The following is a 20,494-nucleotide window of genomic DNA, read 5'->3' on the forward strand; positions in this document are numbered from 1 at the left end:
AATCTTTGCTATAGAAATTTATATTAAATTATTACTGTAACCTTATCTGTTTTAATGTTTTAGAAAGTTCATAACTTTACATACAAAGATAACAGTAGCAAAATTGTTAGTGAAAAATTTTACATTTTCATAATCTTCAAATTATTAAAATATATTTTTATGAGTACTTTAAAAATGCTATTTTCCAAGTAAGGTCAATTATTCACAAAGGTATTAAATAAGATCAGATGTGAAATACATGATTATACCAGGCTTTAAATATTGCTTAAAATTTTGAGTAATATCGTTTTATGTGGTTTGGAAATAAATCTATTTTTTCTAATTAGAAAATAGGACTATTTTCTTCTTATAATGATATTTTTTCAAATCCTTTCACCTTTCTTTTGCTTGTCAGATAATGGATATTTTAAACATTTCTCTACTTAGCAAAATGTATGGAATGAAAAAGGAAGTAAACGCTATCTCTGTACTGGTGGGAGTGTGTGTGGGGAGGCGGTATGATGCTAAACAGAAGAGGTCTGAGCTGCAACAATTGGGGGAAATAGGATCTGTAACAGCTGCTCCTTCGGATTCCCGAGAAGGAAACTGCCTGAGGTGGGTCAAGGGACAAAAGGATAAAGCAGATGAAAACTCTGATGTAAAGCAGGAAAATGACTGCTGAGACCCCCTGAGCTTACACCTGAATCGTCTCAAGCTGAGTGACGAGCTCTCCGTAGCATGCTTCAGAAGCCGCTGCTGAACTACGCAGGACCAGGAGGCAAACTGGCTGCAAGCAGGATCGTCTGCATGTTATGTATAATGATAACCAACGGTCCCCTGGGAGAAGGAGGCCATGATTTCCTCTGTGCCAGCATCTGAGCTCCCCTCAGATACTGAGGCCATTAAACAAGAACAGAAGAGTCAATTTTAGGTAATGATTTCTAATTGGCAAGTAAAGACAACTTCTATTTAATGGGTAGTGTGAATAGCTCTGATCTTTAAATAAAACAATAACTCAAATTCCGTTTTTTGGATAAATGCACTTTTTTTACTCAAGGAAAAGTTATTAATAAATTAATATTACAAAGTTTTCCATGAAATGTTGATTTGTCATATTTCCATTATAAAAATGTGTGCCAATAGGAAGATAAATTTAAGCACTACATAATTTACATATGATAAATTTAGTAAATTACAGCTAAGGAAAAAATAAGTATAAAGCAGGCACTTTGAATAGTAATAAATGTTACCTACCAGAGTATCATTGCTATCATTATTCAGTGCTAACTATACCATAGCTTGTAGTAATAATAGTATCTTAGATTTGAAAACTGCTTATAAAGTGTAAACATACATTTTTTTCATTTGATCTCCACAAAGATACAGTGAAGCTGCCATTGCCATCCTTATTTTACAAATGAAACTGAGCCTCCAAGAAGTTAAGTGACTAACCTGAGGTCAACAGCTGGCATGCGGCAGATGGACTACGATCCATGTCTCCTAGCTCCAGTCTCACATGTTCCTTCTATACTATAGTCGCCTCTGATACGAAGATTGTACATCAAATCCTACTATCTGTTCAAACATTTGACCACTTAATAACCAGAGACCTATTGCTATGTACACTTGAACTACATTCCATAAAGTAAAGATGCTCTTTATCATGTAATATAATTCCTAAATAAAGTCCTACTTTAAACACCTTTGACTATGTAGAATTTCACCTCACATTTAAGATTTTCTCCTATCTTAACTACTGGTTTGGGAATACTTGGGTCTAGAGCAAAAATCAGAAGTCATGATTTTGTAGATATATGACCATCTAGGACTTTGGAAAATAATTCTCTTATACATATTAATGGTAATATAATAGTTAACGGTTTTCTATATGTTAGACCCTATGCCACAAACTTTATACCCATTTTACTACTTAATTCTAACAAAGCTGTGCTAAGCTAGGGAGTAGTATTATCCCCATCTTATAGATGAGGAAATCAGTCCTCAGAAAGGGTAAGTCAGTTGTGCGATGTCACGTAATGGGGTGGTAGCAGAGCTGGGATTCCATCCTGGTCAGCCGGATTTTAAAACCCATCATCTTAACCATTTTGTTGCCCTCTCACTCCAAAGAGCTGTTAAATGTACTCTCGAAAAAGCATGTTGAGAGCTCCTCATCTGAGAAATGCTAGTATTTACCACTTTTACTTTAGGCAAACCTCTAATAATCTCAAAGATCCCACGCAGATGTGAGCATTTGCATCCATCCCAGGCAACTCTAACCAAATATCATGATACCATCTTAAAACTGGCTCCAAACTGTCTTCTCAGGATCATTTGCACAGAGCCGAAAGAAGATAGGAAAGCACGAAAGGGCAGATGCAAAGAAGTGATTGCTCTCATAGACAAACTGATCTGGACTGCATACATTAGTAGGTGTGATCCATCAGAGATTTATCATATCATCGCATAGTGTAAATGTACAGAACTTTCTAGGGTTGAAGTACTTGGAATAATGCACAAATGACCTAAATGAAGATAGAGCCTCACATAGCATCTTTCTTGATCTCTCCTTTGCCTTGACTTCTTTACTTTCTTTCCCTCTCTCTCCTTTCATTATTTTTTCTTTACATTTTTTTTTCTTCTGACATGTACTTTTAGAGAATCTGTCACATATAGTGCAAGAAAATAAAAAATGATTAATGCAAGAGTGTTGGCTTCCTTTCCTTTCCCAGCCTACTAACTCCAGCAGGGCCTACCTGGCATTTCTTCTTTCCTCCTCCAAACCAGTCCCAGTCCTACTGGGTTTTATTATGCAGGTCAGAGTTAGAATTTTGGAAGGTGAGTAGGGATGTAAGAAGCAGAAATGAGCCTGCTGAAAAGAGCCAGGATTCTTGACCTGAGAGAGAGGAGGAGGCAGAAGGAGAGAGGGAAGGGAGAGGAGTGATTAACCACCTGTGAGTGGAATACAGGAGGGAACTTTGGGGTTTAGGAAGTGACATGAAGATATAGGCTTCAGAATACCAAGGGATAGACAAATTGAAAAATTTTAAAAATGGAAGAAGAGAGGATTAAAAAAAATAATGTTGCTGTGAGTTAAGAATTCTATCCCTTTACTGTTCTTTGAGGACAAGTAAGTAGAAGTTGAAACTACTTTTCCTTTAGCTTGCTGGATTTTTTTCTTTTATTATGATATGATACTGAGAGAGAGCCGTGAAGAACTCAGATTTATTGGGGTTGCATAATGGTTTCAGTGGTAGATAAAAGTCTTCATTAATAAAAGTGACCAAAAGGAAAACTTGTTTTATGTATGTGACTGGAATATGCCAAGGCATTTGTATGTCAGCTAGATTATCATTTGGGTTAAGAGCCCACTGCTTTCAAGGGTGGAGCAACTTCTAAGGTAACAAACTAAATAGAGAAAGGAACTAAATAGGAAAGAACCATCTTCCCCCAAACTTTCTGGTGGCTAAACATTACAAATAAAATAAGTCACTCTGCTAGAAATGTTTCTAATATATAATGGCTGTATCTTTGTTTGCATCTATTGATTTGAAAGAATAAATAAAATTTAATTATAATCGCTTAGTGAAATCCTAAGAACATATCATTTTACAAATATGATCCATATCCTCTATTGTGAATATTTAGCAACAATCCATGAGTCGCTAGAATATTAGTGTAACTATTTTTTCTGATACTTTATTTATTTGCATTTTTCTAGAGGATGCTGCTGATGAGGCTAGAGATTTAGGTTAACCATGTATACAAGCTAACACCAGTGTCAGAAGCATTGTAAGTTATTATAAAGATGCTGATATGTATGTAAACATAGAGATAGCTACTCTTTTGTATATGCAATAATTAAATAATAGTACATATGATAAATCTTGTACTAGAAAAAGCAAATGAAATATTAATAGGATGACTTTTGCTTTCATAGTATAATTTTTGATAGGCTACATTATTGCTAAATAATAGGAAGCAAATAATTCACTGAATGTACTGATGATTGAATAAAGTTGGTGTTCCTAAAATAATTAGTCAAATGGAGTACAGATATTCCTTGACTTACGATGGGGTAATGTCCTGATAAACCCATGTAAGTTGAAAATATCATTAAGTCGAAAACGCATTTAATACACCTAGCCTACTGAACATCATAGCTTAGCCTAGCCTACCTTACATGTGCTCAGAACACTTACATTAGCCTACACTTGGGCAAAATCATCTAATGCAAAGCCCATTTTTTAATAAAGTGTTGAATATCTCATATAATTTGTTGAATATTGTACTGAAAGTGAAAAACAGAATGGCTGTATGGGTTCAGAACGGTTGTAAGTGTATTAGTGGTTTGCCCTTGTGATCTCGTGGCTGACTGGGAGCTGCGGGTCACTGCCACTGCCCGGGATCATGAAGGAGTATTGGTATATCATATCACTAGCCTGGGAAAGATCAAAATTCAAAGTATGGTTTTTGCTGAGTGGGCATCTCTTTAAAGTCAAAAAATCATTAAGTCGAACCATTCTAAGTTGGGACCGAGTGTAATTAGAAAGGAAGAAAATTCATGCATAAAAACACAGTGATGGGGAGGCCCTTCCTTTCTCTTAAAATAATTTTATGGTTGCAATACTTGATTGCGGAAGCTGGTCCAACTTTGCACAAAGTCTTGAAGATGATTTTTTGTAAAACATTTTGTTCTTGGAAATCTTAAGACTTCATAAGATACATTTGCCTTTTAAAATTCAGAATTTACTTTACTTAGAACACTTACAGGTCCAAATTGATGATGGCCAAAGGGAATTACTATTTCCTTTCTCAGCACCTAATATATGCAAGTAGCATTCTCCTCTTTAAATGTCAGGGTCTCCATGACCTCCTGCTCAGGTTTATTAGAGTCACTGTCGTTTCTCTTCACCAAATACTTTCCTCATTAGTAGGTATTTCAGGCCTAAATAAATCCGTTATTTGTTTTTAGTTTATCTCTATTCTGTCATTCAGTAAAGAACTCTTTATGAGCAAAAAATGGATGATGAAACTTGATTCATAATCCTGTCAACATATTCTTCTATTATATGTGCTAATCATTTATTAACAAATTAAAGCCTTTAAATTAAGATGCGTTAGGAAAATTTCAAAATTCCTTCTGTTCAGATCATTAGAACTATTAATTAGGAATATTTACTTGTGACAGGTTTCTCTAAGCCAAGTTTCTTTGAAAAAAATCATGTAAAAATCTTTTCACAGATGAACAACATTATTGGAAGGGAGAAATCTGTGAGAGGTAGAGGTTGAATCCAGAGGCAAGATACTGAAAATTTGAAAATATTCCAAATTATAAACTTAAAATACAAGTGAGAGAATGGAAACAGTGTATAAGAATAAAGACAGACTGAATATGAAAAGGGAAGGGAAATGCTAAATATAACCATACACTGTCTCATGCTGGCTCCAACATGACAAAGCTGATTTCTGGGCAATCTTTCCCCTCTCCACAGCCACACTGTGAAAGAAACACTGTCAGTGCTTGAAAACAGACTAAGATAGTGTTGGCATGATGGTGCAGAGTGGGAAAATGGGTTAAAAGAGGCTTTCAAAAGAAAAAAAATTTTTTTTGTTGAAGTCTTACTCTGTGATTAGATAACTTGGCAGATATCTAATCAATCAATCAGGGGATCAATCCTATTTATTAATTGATTATGTAATTTTTTACAATATATTCACTAAATAAAGGAGCGCTCTGTCCTGTTGTAGGTTTCTAATTTACGTCTTGTAAACTAGAAACATTGCCGTCAGAGGGAGAGAGACTGCGGATGGAAGGACACACTATAGTTTGCAAACAGATCGCTTATGTAACATGATCACCTTCACCAAGTCCAGGAATAAAAAAGCGGAAGGAGATTCAAATGAAAGTCAATAATGTCCTTTATCTCTGGAAGGAAGCAGGAAAAAGTGACTAAAGTAAGACACTAGTAAGAATGAAAAGACATGGCCTTCGATTTGAAATCATAGCAAGATATCAGGTTTTCTGGGAATCTATTTCAGGGTAACAGCAAAAACTGCTGCCCTCGAAAATCAGTCAGAGCTGGAAGACCTCCATGCCCCGAATCAGGTCAACTGCTCAGCATCCATTTACCACCCCAGCCATACCCGAGCCCTAACTCCCTATCACTTGGTGATTCTTTGGTACCAGTTCCCTGCCTCCTGTTTTACAGTGGTGAATCTGATGCCTTCTCCACTTTCCTCTTGGCATCTTGTATCCAGACCTGACAACAGATCCTTCACTGGCGCTGGAGCTCTGCCTGTGGGTCTGGCCCAAATCTTATGCTTGGTTCCTGCAAGTCCTCAGTTCTGCATGAGCTGTGTTCCAAAAAGGAAACAATATTCTGCCATGAGCAAGGCCTGGCCTCTGAAGACAGCACCTGGTTCTTTCCAATTGCAAAGGCTACTCTTAATGGTAGTAGTGAGCTAGAGACCTTGAATATGGCCTGCCTGTTTTCCCAAAGCCCCCAGCCTGGCTGGAAAATTAAATGACGAGAATTAACTAAGCCTGACTCTAACTGAGGCACACACCCAGGGGAGGGGGACTGAGTTCTTACTAGAAATATTTGCAAGGAGCTCTCTCATCCCAGCCAAAACCTGGGACAAGAGGCAGAAGGAGTTTGCATGTTTCTGTCTGTTAGACACGCCCAGTTTCCTTGGCTTATATGCAATTGCCTATTCCTGGTTTTCTTCCTACCTCCCTGGATACCCCTGCTTAACCTCCTTTGTACCTCCTTTACCCAGCTTAGCCCTATGCCTTTTTCATTCATCACTATCAACTCTCTCTAGGAAATCTCCTCCGATTCACAGCTCCAATATGCTGAAAACTTACAAATTTATACAGTATCTCCAATCTAGACTTCCTCTTGAAGGCTTCCTCTTCCAGACCCCCATCTATTTGAGCTCTCCTTGGATATCTCAAAAATTCCTGAAATTCAACATATTCAAAACTGAATTCCCCATTCCCCCCCAAGCCTGCGTGTCCTTTAGCATCCCCTACCTCAGTAAATGACATCAGCATTTCTCCAGCTCCAAAGCCAGGGACCTAGGACCCATCTGGACACCTCTGTCTCCCTCACTTCCCATATTGAGTGTATTACCAAGTCCTTCAGAACTTTTGAATCTGCTTCCTTCCATCTTCACTACTACTAATAAAGTCGAGAGACGTAGGTTAATGTAAAAAAAAGTAAGAGTTAATAATTATCAAAAGTTTATTATATAGCAGGCAGGCACTCTTTTAAAACTTTATATAAAATATCTCTTCTAATCACCCTAAGTATTAGTTTCATAAAATTGATGTAACAAATTACCACAAACTAAATAGCTTAAAAATAAAAGGAATTGATTCTCTCATAGTTTTGAAGGCTAGAATTCTGAAATCAAGGCGTCAGCAAGGCCACGTTCCTTCCCAGGGCTCTCGGGAAGGATCCTTCCTGGCTCCTTCCAGCTTCTGGTGGCTCCAGGCATTTCTTGACTTGTGGCTGCATAACTCCAGTCTCTCCCTCCATCATCACATGGCCTTCTCTGTGTGTAGGTGCCTTCTTGTCTTCTGTCTGTTTCAAATCTCCTTCTGCCTTTTTCTTATCAGGACCCTTGTCACTGGATTTGGAGCCCACCCAGATAATCCAGGATGATCACCTCATATCAATATCCTTAAATTAGGGGCTGGCCAGGTGCGCAGGGTTTAAGTTCGCACACTTCACTTTGGAGGCCCGGGGTTTGCCAGTTCATATCCCAGGTGCAGACATGGCACCGCTTGGCAAAAGCCATGCTGTGGTAGGCATCCCACGTATAAAGTAGAGGAAGATGGGCATGGATATTAGCTCAGGGCCAGTCTTCCTCAGCAAAAAGAGGAGGACTGGCAGTAGTTAGCTCAGGGCTAATCTACCTCAAAAAAAAAAAGATCCTTAAATTAATTACTCTGCAAAGACCCTTTTTCTAAATAAGGTGAGATTCACAGGTTCCAGGGACTACACCCTAAAAAGTAAGTTATTAGTCCCACTGAATAAATGAGGCCACTGAGACTTAGAAAGTTTAAGGGACTTGCCCAAGATCACGCAGTTAATACGAACATGAGGTTCACATTTGCTTTATGGCTCCCTTATCTCTAGAAAAACAATTTCAATACTTTTCTTAAAGGAGTAATTGTTTCAAGAAATCTGTCCCTTGGACGCCAAATATTGTTTCCTCAACTCATTCATTACTAGAATATTCTACACCACTAGTGTTGTCTTCCAGAATTATAGATCAGATCCAGAGCCTGGCATGATGCCTGTAGTATAGAAGGTGCTCAATAAACAACTGTAAATAAATTAATGAGATCAAGCCGCTAGCCTCATCAAAAGTCATCAAAAATTCCACATTGCTCAAAAAATGAGCCTTACACTCTTCAACAAAGCATTCAAGACCCTCCACCCTCCAAAGATTAAAAAAACAATCTTGTAATGAATGTAGCCTTTATAAGAATGTCCAGAAGTCATGCAAGAAGAGATTGATAAATTTGGCCACATACATATCTAAAAGTTCAGCATGGAAAAATTTCGTAAACAAGGTAAAAAAACAAAGGCCTGAAAAAAAATTCACAACACATATTACACATATGCCTAATTTCCTAAAGACATAAACAGCTCTTGAGGAAGCAGGCACCTTCATTCATTGTTATGGGACCGTAAACTGGTGAAGCTTCTTTGACAGGAAGTTTAGAAATAAAAATAAAAACATAATTCATCTCTCTGACCCAGCATTTCCACCTCTAGGAATTAATTCTATAGATCATCTCTTCTTTTGACACAAAGCTATTCACCACACCCTTTGCAATAAAAACTGATTGGAAATAACCCAAATGCCCACCAATAGGAGATGGTTAAATCCATTATGGGACAACTATACCACAGGATACCATGTGGCCCTTTTAAAATGAGGCATGTCTATGCACATTAGTATGGAAGACGCTAACTCAACATGAAGAACAGTGTGCATGAAACGCTACCAATTTGTAAACAACAAAAAGGAGACATATGTATATGCTATGAATACATGTGAATAATTTTGGAAGGATAAACCAGAAACTTGTAACTATATTTGCTTTTGAGAAAAGAAATGTGAGACTAACTATAGGGGTGGAAGAAAGATTTATTTTTCATTGTAAACTCCATTGTATTGTTTGAATTTATTTTGCCATGTGCTTGCATTATCCATTAAAGAGAGAGAAAATCTATAAGCTAGTTTTCACCTAATTTTCCAACCTGATCTCATAGTGTATCTTATCTTGCACCTGACAATTCATTGATTCTGAAACATGCTATGTTCATGCTGAGGGTGTATGGGTGTGTATCTAATGTTCTCTCATCCTTTACTCTCACACTTTCTGCCTGTAGAAATCCTGTCCCTCAAAAGCTTTTCTGTGCAACCTCCCTGATCTTCAGTGTTGGAACCAACCACTCTTAGCTCTGCACTCAGAAAACACACGTTCATCCTGCTTTGAATTATAGTTATGTTTACAAGTTGGTCACCCTCATTAAATTAGCTCCTAGAGGAAAGTGTGCATCTTGTTGACCCTGAAGTAATTGGAAAACAGTTTGCTTAGTGCATGTTATTAAGAAATATTAAGCAGGAGAGTCATCTAGGAAAATCTAAGTTTCCTATGATGACCCAATTTTAAGGGTGTTAGAGAAAAGTATCTGGCCAAAATCCAGGAATCTTACTTAGCATGAATATCTAAAGAGAAAAGAAGAGATTCTAAGATCTTTATTTTCAAATAAGAAAATGAAACCAATGCCGTATATCAAACAGGATCATCACAAGAGATGCATGTGAAATGAAATAGGAAGCTACACTTGAAATATAGTAGAGGAGAGAAAAGAATGAAAGAAAAATGATTTCAGTTATAATATAGAAAAGATAGCTCTTGACATTTTTTTGTTTGTTTTTTGGTCAAACATATCAAGCCTGGTCACAAAATAGGGAGACACTGATTTTTATCATGAACCAGGCTACTTCTCAGATTGGGACTAACAATGCCCTCCCCCGGTGATGCCTTCTTCCTCACCACCTCACCTCCTCACCCCAACACTAAAGGTCCATGACAATGCAATTCACTCTGTTGCTTAAAAATCACAATCTTTTCTAAGCAAATTTTCTCAAATCATGTTATAAGTTTACTGTAATTTTTTTTTTACTATTTACTTTTGCTGTCATTTAAACCCATTTCCTCTTGTCCCTGGTTATATGGTGGTGTACAGGGTCACATTACTCCACATATTTAACTTTCATATATCCTAAAGCATTTCATGGTAATTGACTACATACTACCTTCCACCAACAGTTAAACCAATGTTTTCTAAGCTTCTAGAATACTGCTATTTTGTTTTAGTCTCTATACATAGGTACACTGACATCAGGCCCACCCCATTTCTTCTGGCCTTATAACAAGATACAATAAAGTAAAATAAAGATAATAAGACAAAAATTTTAAAATGGAGATGATTAAAAGTTTACTTCAACTTACTGTTAATGCTGTTTCATATTCTCCAGCAGCCAGGTGTGCTAAGCCCAAGTAATAGGAAGCTTCTCCTTCCATCTTCCTGTCATTTCCTAAAGTGAAAATGTAGAAAAATTACTATGGCATTAAAGACATTGATTTATTACAACAAACAGAATATTTGCTTTTTAAGAGAGTAGAAAGTTATTATAACAAAGTATACAGATTTATCAAAAATCTCTGAAACCTAACTGTACTGATAAAAAAAAAAGGCCGACGTTAATACAATTTACCTGGATCACACGTGTTGGAGTAAGGTACATTAGCAGTATAAATACGAGGATTTTAGCTCTACATACACAGCCCAGTATTATTATCTTGACATTCATATATGATTTCTGTACTGGTCCAACATATAAAGACCTACAGCTATTCAGCACAGTTGCTACTGCGTACAGGAAATATTTGTAAAAGTATTAACCTTACGTGGTGCACAAACACACATACACAAACAGACTGACGTTCAGCTAAGTATCTAACAGGGAAGATAATTAACAAATTAAGAAATTGCTGTTTTGACAAGGTTCAATTTAAAAGTTATTGGTTAAAACTTGGGTGAGGATGATGGACGAGCCTGGGCTCTTGGTACAAAATTCCAGGCATATTTTGAAATCCAAACATTTTGCTTTGCTAATGACTGGTGATGCTTCTCAACATCTCAAGGAATTTAGCCTTTCTAATTTCTGTGTAATGTGTTTTATTCCAGGAATTATCGAATTCTTTTTTCCAAAAGCAAAATGTGGACACGTGTAACATGTGGTTCAATAAGACACACATCATACCATCTAATAAATGCATGATTTACTTACATTTGATATACTAAACATGACATAAATCTAATATGCTTACAAGAATAATTAAAGGTTCTTATTTTTGAAAAGAATACTATCCTATTCATACTTTGTAATTCTTTGACTTTCAATGTTACCTAACTCCTGGGCAATGCAGATGCTGACAGAACCACCCTCATTTTTGATCTTTGGAAAGTAAGCATCTCTAGATTTCTGAACTCTGCTTTTCAACCATGATGGATTTCAGCAGGAGTTAGCAGTTCTCTCTGCTGCATTCATTGTCACCACTCTCTGAATGACCACTCATGAAGCAGTGGCTCAATTGGAAGGCTGCAAGAAAACAGGATGCCAAATGCCAGTGACAGTATTTTTTTTTCTTCTCTAGCAATTTCACCAGTTACAGAGAATTATACCCTCAAGATCTCACTTCAGCAGAGTTGTAGGTGCCAGGGATCCAGGCTGGGGAATTTTATCTCTGATAATTCAGCTGATCCTAACTTTTTCTCTGCTTTAGGTTTTGAGTGCTGGGGATAGGACTGGGATAGGGAAGAGAAAGATGGGGTAGAAGAAAGAGGCTGTGAAAGGAAGTTGCCTCTTGGATAATTAAAAGTTGGTTATACGTGATTTGTACCTGCTGTGTTAAATTGTGCAGCCATGGTAAAGCACTAGCAACGGCATGCGCTAACTCATTATTTGCCTCTAATTTTATGTAAAGGACATCCCAGCAAAGAGGAGGAGAGAAAGAAAAATCTAGCCTTGCTGACAGAAAGATATTGAGGCAGCTAATTGAAAGAGTCAGGTCACACCAAATACTAGTTCTAAAACAGGGTTTAAGCATAAGAACTTTTCCAGCTTAACAATTGAGACAAAGTTAGGATAAAGTGAAAGCAACAAAATAATGGAGAAAAATATCAGCATTATTAAAGCTGAGCAACACATATACTAAAAAAAGGGCAAAATGCTACTTATATTGGGTAGTTTATTTGAGTGGGTTAAATTAATATTGACTTTGCCATCCAAATCAATAGTCATTTATCTTAAAGAAAATACTATGATTTTATTTTCAAGACCTAAATTATCCATTCTTATGCTAGTATGTCTGCTAGACAGTGTAGAGAGGGGATCATCACAGGTGGCAGGGATAATAGATATAGACAACGTACTTGGGAGCAACTCAAATACTTCATTAAAATGTACCCTAAAACTTTTATTTGTTATTTGGCTAACATATGTTCATTCATTCATTTATTCAATGAATGTTTATTGAGGACCTATTCTGTGCCAGGCACAGCTCTAAGCACTTGGAATGCATTAGTAAATTAACCAGACAAATTCCCAGTCCTTGGGGAGCTTACATTTTAGAGGATAGAGACAGAAAGAGACACAAAATAAACAATAAACATAATAAATTATGTGGTAAGTAGTATAGTGATAAGTACTCTGGAGAAAAAATAGAGCAGGGTAAGGGGAATTGGGAGTGCTAAGTGGGGGTACAGAGAAAAAAAGCAGGTTTCAGTATTAAATATGTTTGTCAAGGTGGTAGATCCCACTAGAAGATGGTAGTCACAAGATAATGAAATTAGAAAGAGATAACATAAAAATTGAGAAACTCACAACTATGTGGAAATTAAACACACTCCTAAATAACCAGTGGATCAAAGAAGAAATCAGAAGGTAAACTAGAAAACACTTTGAGATGAATGAAAACGAACATACAACAACCCCAAATTTATGGGATCCAGCTAAAGTAGAGCATAAAGGGACATGTATAGCTATAAACGGCTGTTTTAAAAAATAAGGAACATCTTTCCACCTTATAAAACTAGAAGAAGAGCTAACTAAACCCAAAGCAAAGAGAAGGAAGAAAATAAAGACTAATGGAAACAAATAATAAAGATTAGAGTGGAAATAAATGAAACAGAGAACAGAAAAACAATAGAGAAAATAAACAAAACCATAAGTTGTTTCATTGAAAAGGTCAACAAAATTGACAAACCTTTACCTAGACTGAACAAGGAAAAAAAGAGAGAACTCTCAAGTTACTAAAATCAGGAAAGAAAGAGGGGAAATCGCTACAGACCTTGCAGAAATAAAAAGGATTAAAAGGTAATATTATGGACAATTATATACCAACAAATTAGATAAACTAGATGAAATGGACAGATTGCTAGAAAGACAAACTGCTAAAATCAACTCAAGAAATAGAAAATCTGGATAGATCCCCAACAAGGAAAGAAATTGAATTAGTAATCAAAATGCTTCCCACGAAGACAAGCCCAGGCCCAGAGGGCTTCACTGGTGAATTCTACCAAATATCTAAAGAATAATCATCACCAATACTTCAGAAACTCTTCCAAAAATTAGGAGAAAACACTTCCCAAATCATCCTATCAGGTTAGTATTATTTTGACATCAAACCGGACAAAGGCATCACTAGAAAAGAAAACTACAAACCAATATTCCTTATGAATATAGACAGAAAAAAAACTCAGTAAAATATTAGCATAGTGAATCCAGCAGCATATGAAAAAGGCTATACACCATGATCAAGTGGGTTTATTCCTGGAATGCGAGGTTGGTTCAGCATGTGCAAATCAATCAATGTAATATACCATATTAAGAGAAGGGACAAAACACCACATGATCATCTCAATAGATGCACAAAAAGCACTTAACAAAATCCAATCCATATCCATGATAAAAATCCTCAACAAATTGAAATAGAAGGGAATTTACTCCATCTGTTAAAGAGTATCTAAAAAAAACCCATAATATGTTATACTTAATGGAGAAAGACTGAAAGTTTTCACCCTAAGATCAAGAAGAAGACAAAGATGTACCCTGGCACCAATTCTATTTAACATTGTACTGCAGGTTCTAGCCAGTACAACTAGGCGAGAAAAAGAAAAGGCACTGTAGGGGAAGCAAACTTTTACCTCTATCTTTGGGTTTTTCAGCTGGCCTGAGAATTAAATTGCCATAAGACAGATTAATAGGAGAAAAGCACACAAATTTACACAAGTTTTAGGTGACACAGGAGCCTTCACAAGGAAAGAAGAGCTAAAGAAATTGCCAAACCTCTGTGCTTTAACATTGGGTTGAACAAAGCGAGACAATTGTGAAAAAGTAACTAAACAACACAGGAAAGTTAAATGAAAATAGGAATATTTTGACAAGATCTGTTTGTACAGAATTTTCTTAGGGTTTTTTTTCTTCCTTCTTCTCCCTAAAGCCCCCCAGTACATAGTCGTATATTTTTAGTTATGGGTCCTTCTAGTTGTGGCATGTGGGACTCTACCTCAGCATGGCTTGATGAGCAGTGCTAGGTCTGCGCCCAGGGTCCAAACCGGCAAAACTCTGGTTTGCCAAAATGAAGCATGCAAACCTAACCATTGGGTCATGGGGCCAGCCCCCAGAATTTTCTTAGTGTTGACTCCCCATCAAAGAATGTTTCTTTTTTCGTTGTACAGAGAGGGCATCTTTTCACATGGCAGTATTTATCTCCTGTTTTCAGGATGAAAAAGGGAGATTAGAATGTCCTTCTTGCATCTGTTGTTTTTCAAGTGCCTTTAGCTCAAAAGACTCCTTATGTCAAAGTGGTTTTTAGGCTGGCATCTTCTATCACTCTTCAGCATCAAGATCAGAAAGGAAGACGTAAAATTATAAGTGCAGATGACATAATATCAGATACAGAAAATCCTAAAGAATCTGCAAAATCCATGAAAGTTAATAAATAAGTTTAGCAAGGTTGCAGGACACAAGATCAAAATACAAAAGTCAATTTCTACACACAAACAATGAACAATCTGAAAATGAAAGAAAAATTCCAATAGCATCAAAAAGAATAAAATAGCAGAAATAAATTTAACAAAAGAAGGGCAAAATGTGTCCACTGGCAATTACAAAACATCATTGAAAGAAATTATATAATAAGTAAATAGACAGTAACCCATATTCATGGATTGGAAGACTTAGTTTAAGATAGCTATATTTTCCAAATTGTCTGACAGATTCATTGCAATCCCTATGAAAATCCCAGCTGTCCTTTTGGCAGAAATGGATACACTGTCCTAAAATTCTTGTGTAAATTAAAACAACACAGAATAGCCAAAGCAATCTTGAAAAAGAACAATATTGAAGACGCTTTTCCCAACTTCAAAACTTACTACAAAACTACAATAATCAAGACTATGTAGTAGTGGAAGAAGGATAGATATGTAGATCACCTCAATAGAATTGAGTGTCCAGAAAACAACCCTCACGTTTACAGACAATTAATTCTTGACAAGGGTCTAAAGACATTTTATTGGAGAAAGACAGTGTTTTCAACAAATGGTACTGGGACAACTGGATATTCACACACAAGGCATGAAGTTGGATCCTTCTCACACCACACACACACGCACACACACACACACATACACACACACTTAAAAATAGATCATAGACCTAAATATAGGAGTTAAAATGATAAAAACTTTAGAATAAAATGTACCAGTAAATATTTGTGACCTTGGATTAGGGGGAGCCTTCTTAGTTATAATACCCAAAACATAAACAACAAAAGAAAAAGTAGATTATTTTGGACTTCACCAAAATTAAAAACTTGTTCCTCAATAGATATCATCAGAAAGTGAAAAGAAAACTCAATATTTTCAAATCATTTATCTGATGAAGGACTTGAATCTAGAATATATAAATGATACTTAACAACTCAATAAAAAAAAAGACAATTAAAAATGAGCAAAGAATCTGAACAGAGATTTCTGCAAAGAAGATATACAAATGACCAATAAGCACATGAAAAGATGCTCAAATCATTAGTAAACAGGGAAATGCAAATTAAATCCACAGTGAAATACCACTTTATACCTACTAAGATGACTGTAATCAAAAAGATAGACAGTAACAAGTGCTGGGGAGGAAATGGCTAAATTGATTCCCTTACATATTGCTGGTGGGAATGTAAAATGGCACATCAACTTTGGAAAACTCTTTGCCAGCTTCTCAATAAGTTAAACACAAGAGTTATCATATAACCCAGTAATTCCACTTGTAGGTATGTAAACAAAAAAAACTTGTACACAAACATTCATAGTAGCCTTATTCATAATAGACAAAATGTGAGAAGAACATAAATATCCATTAACTGATGAATGGGTAAAGAAAATGTGATACAACCATAAAATGGAGTATTATTCAGCCATAAAAAGGAATGAAGTAGTGATATATGCTACAAGATGGATGAACCATGAAAATATTATGCAAAGTGAAAGAAGCTGGACACAAAAGGACACACGATGTATGATTCCATTTATATAGAACAGGTAAATCCATAGAGACAGAAAGTTGATAAATGGTTGCTAGGGGATAGGGGAAGGTTGGTATGGGAGGTGACTTCTAGTGAGTATGGGGTGACTGTTGGTGGTTGCACGACTTTGTGAATATACTAAAGACCAATGAATGATGAAAATAACAGAATCATAAGACCATTGCATGTCTCATGCTATGCTTGTGCATTACACCAAGGTGCCCTGACTAAGGAGCTGGTCCACAGTGGATGCCAGTACTGCTTAAATATTACACAGACCAATGTGGAAGGCATGCCTTATCCAGGCAACCATCAGTTTGCTGCTTCAGGCTCCCTAACCAAAGTAAGAGATGAGAGGAAGAAGCTGCTGTCAGAGCTCTGTAAAATATTGTACAACCCCTTAACCTATCTACCTTCTTTTATGGAAAATATGGGGACAAATGTTTATCAGTCTTAAAAGATAATGAAAAATTATTACAGCATAAGAACTAAGGTTTCTCTTGTTCTCCTTATCTGTGCTTTGGAAAGTAAGAGATGCTCTCAGAAAGGAGACTGCCCGGCAGGCTCCAACTGTTGGAAGAGATCCTGGGAACCTTCCTTTCTTTGTGAACTACCTTACAATTGAGCAAATGTGAACCTAAAGTAAAATACCTTCTCCTAATTATACATGATTTTACATTGAAATTCCACATAACTTTTCATGTGACTAAAGTTAGCTGCTGAAATTGATCTAAGAGCTAACTATTTATGTCCGTGTTCACCCCTTTGGGAAGGTACTAGATCACCATTCATTCAACAGCAGTTCATTCTGTGGGCTACATTTTTCAATGGGGGTGATTTCCTGTGGGTACTCCAACTAATATTACTAAAAGAAGTAACAGAGAGAATAAGCTGTTTACTTTCACTCTTTAGAAAATTAAAATCACACCCAGAAGATCAGTCTTTCTTACCCCAAATAAGCCATCTGTTACTCAATAAACCAATTAATTAAATATATCCATGGGCCAATAAACCTCAGTTCAAGAGCATAATTTCTATCTTTTTCTTCTTCATGAAAAGTCTACTCTATTAATAAATTATTATATGGTAATAAAATATCCTTGCTTCTCACAAAGTAAAAGCTTATGAGTATGTTACAAATTTTTTCTTTATAGTTTATACATATGCAAATGATATGGAATATTAAGGACATGATCAGCTCTCACAAAAGCATTTTTACTGCTGTCAGGGTGCATACAAATCACCTGGGGATCTTGCTAACCTGCAGGATCTGATGCAGAGGTCTCGGGGGTGGGACCCAAGATGCTGCTTTTCTCACAAGCTTCCTGGTGATGCTGATGCTCCCAGTCCAAAAGTCACGCTTTGACAGGCAAGGGTCTAAAATATATTAAGGTTCTACTTTCCTGTTACTCCTAACTAAATATTTATCATATCTTCCCTATGACCCGACAATAGGGAATTTACAAACAATGAAAGATCTCTCAGATTGTAAGAAATATATGACCTTAAACACACACACATATACCCACACACAACACAACACACACACCCTTAACTTTTGCAAATGTCCATACCTTCTCATTACAGGTTCATTCTTTTATAACACTGCTCCCAGAGGGTTGTAATTTTGGAGATAAAGGTTTTCAGGAAACTAATGCATTTCTTGTTGTCAGCACTAAGGCACCTCTGTTTTACAGTGAAATTTGAAAGTATATTGATGGCATTTGTCTTTGCATTTCATAGGAAATAATCACCCAAACACTTGAAGATTTTTACTCCACTCTTGGGAGAAGCAGTGTCTGCCCATTAAAAGAAGCAATGTGAGAGAGTTTTTTTCCACCCACCTTCTTTGGCTATTTCAGCAGCTTTTATTAGAATTCTGATGGCCTGTTTGTATTTTTTATTTTCCAGCATCTTGTCTGAGAGTAATCTGTAAGTCCTCAGGAGACTCTCACAGGCCAACAAGTTGAGAAAGCGGCCTGTCTCATCTTTCCACATCCGCCCATGCGTCAATTGATGGAATACTTCATAATGCTCAGCAGCTTCCAGAAGCTGACCTGAAGAATAAAAGCCATTCATAAATATAAACCACAGGCCAGAACATATTTTCAAAAATTTTGCATACATTATATGTTTTACTATTAAAGGGGGGAAAGCCACAAAATACAGTCAAGGATTTCTAAGAATGAAGAGGATTAAGCTGGGAAAGGAGCTCTCTCCATCTGGACCTCAGATTCAGCACTGATGTTGGATGGACACCTGCTAAACGGACATACTTCGGCTAGTAGAAACTGACCAGGATTATGTACGTTTAGAGACAGTCTGAAAATCCAGTAATAATTATTAATAACCATATTAGCTAGCATTTATTTAATATTATGTATGCAACACACCAGCGCTATGAGTCTTAGATGCATTCCTCATTTAATCTTCAAAGCAGTCCTATGGAATAGGAATTGTTATGATTCCATTTTACAGAAGAGAACGTGAGCTTAAGCATTTTGCCCAGATTGCATGTCTAGTGGGTGAGTAGATCCAGGAGCCCATGCACTCACCACTATCCTGCACAGCTTTCTCAATAGCCAGCCAGTCCTCACTCTCAAGAAGAATTCAGGTATCTTGAGAAAGGATTTTTTTTTTTTTTTACAAATTTCAAATTCAAATATTATGGAGCTTTAAAATACTTCTCAAAGTTTGACTGAGTTTCCAAGCAGGCACTTCTAGACTCTGTTTAATTTTGAATAATTAAAATGTAACTTAACTGCATTTCTGGATTATATTTTACAATATAGTCCAAAATACATCTTCACAGAGCCAAAACTCTAAATTAGCTCTAAGTCATTTCATTCCTTGAAATATGAGCAAGCACACTGCTGGAAGAGTGGTTTGCAGCTCCATGCTGTGGCTTGTGTTTCACTTGTGAATTGCCTTGTGGAAACGTTCACAATATCCTGTAATGTAAGTACTCTTTTATGGTATTGAAGTTACCTAATTGGAATTAACTGACAAAGCACTTATACCCAGGCATTCCAACAGCAGTGGTTAAGAGTGAGTGCAGACTCCACGCAGACAGTCTGAGTTCCTAGCCCAGCTTTACCCTCTTTGCTGTTTAGCCTCAGGCTAATTACTACCCTCTCTGTACCTGAATTTAATTCTTCTGCAAAATAGGATTATAGTGTAACTATTTAAGGAGTTTTTGTGAGAAATGAATTAATACACGTTCAATGTCTGATACGGACTAGGTGCTCAATAAACATAGCTACTGTTATCAGTTGGCGTAGTGATAATATTTTTCAAAAGTCCAACAGGCCAATTGAAACATAGCCACAAATTTGGGTTTTTAAAAATTGAAGTATAACTTACTCTTTCTGCAGAAAACCCATAATTGAGTCCTTATAACAGTATTATCATGACTGATTAAATTAACCTATGCAGGTCGTATCACACTCAATGTATTTCCTCAAGTAGGTTTCACTGGATATTACAGGTTGGATATTACAGGATATTGTAGCCGCTGCCATGACTACTGCATATAATTTCCCACTATTTTTGCATTGAATTTATCAAAATTAGTATTAAAGTTTTAAAGAACACACACATAAACAAGGATAGTATTCACAAAGAAACACAACAAACAGAAGTGGATAATCAGCAAATCATCTGTACAAAAGCTCAGTAAAGGCACGGCCAGTCTATGCCCTTGCTGCTCCGTGCAGGAGCGCCTAGCAGCCAAGACACACAGCGAGGGGAATGCGTACTGCAGAGATATTTATAACCTTGTACTATGAAATTTCACATGATAGAAGACTACAAAGCCATAAATATGATGTTAGACGT

At 36.5% G+C, this 20,494-nt stretch overlaps 1 protein-coding gene across 4 annotated transcripts in view; it reads right to left on the minus strand.

Moving 5' to 3' along the window:
• TTC29 (tetratricopeptide repeat domain 29) overlaps positions 1–20,494 on the minus strand; it is a 209,784-nt gene that overhangs the window by 119,349 nt on the left and 69,941 nt on the right. For all 4 annotated transcript variants that reach the window (XM_014838138.3, XM_070504863.1, XM_070504862.1 and 1 more), the window contains exons 7-8: positions 18,502–18,714; positions 10,523–10,608 (exon numbers count right to left, since the gene is read on the minus strand). In XM_014838138.3, the coding sequence (XP_014693624.1) occupies positions 10,523–10,608; positions 18,502–18,714 (299 nt within the window). The remainder of the gene's footprint in view (positions 1–10,522; positions 10,609–18,501; positions 18,715–20,494) is intronic.

This window comes from Equus asinus, chromosome 3 (assembly GCF_041296235.1).
Source record: "Equus asinus isolate D_3611 breed Donkey chromosome 3, EquAss-T2T_v2, whole genome shotgun sequence".
Taxonomy (NCBI): domain Eukaryota; kingdom Metazoa; phylum Chordata; class Mammalia; order Perissodactyla; family Equidae; genus Equus; species Equus asinus.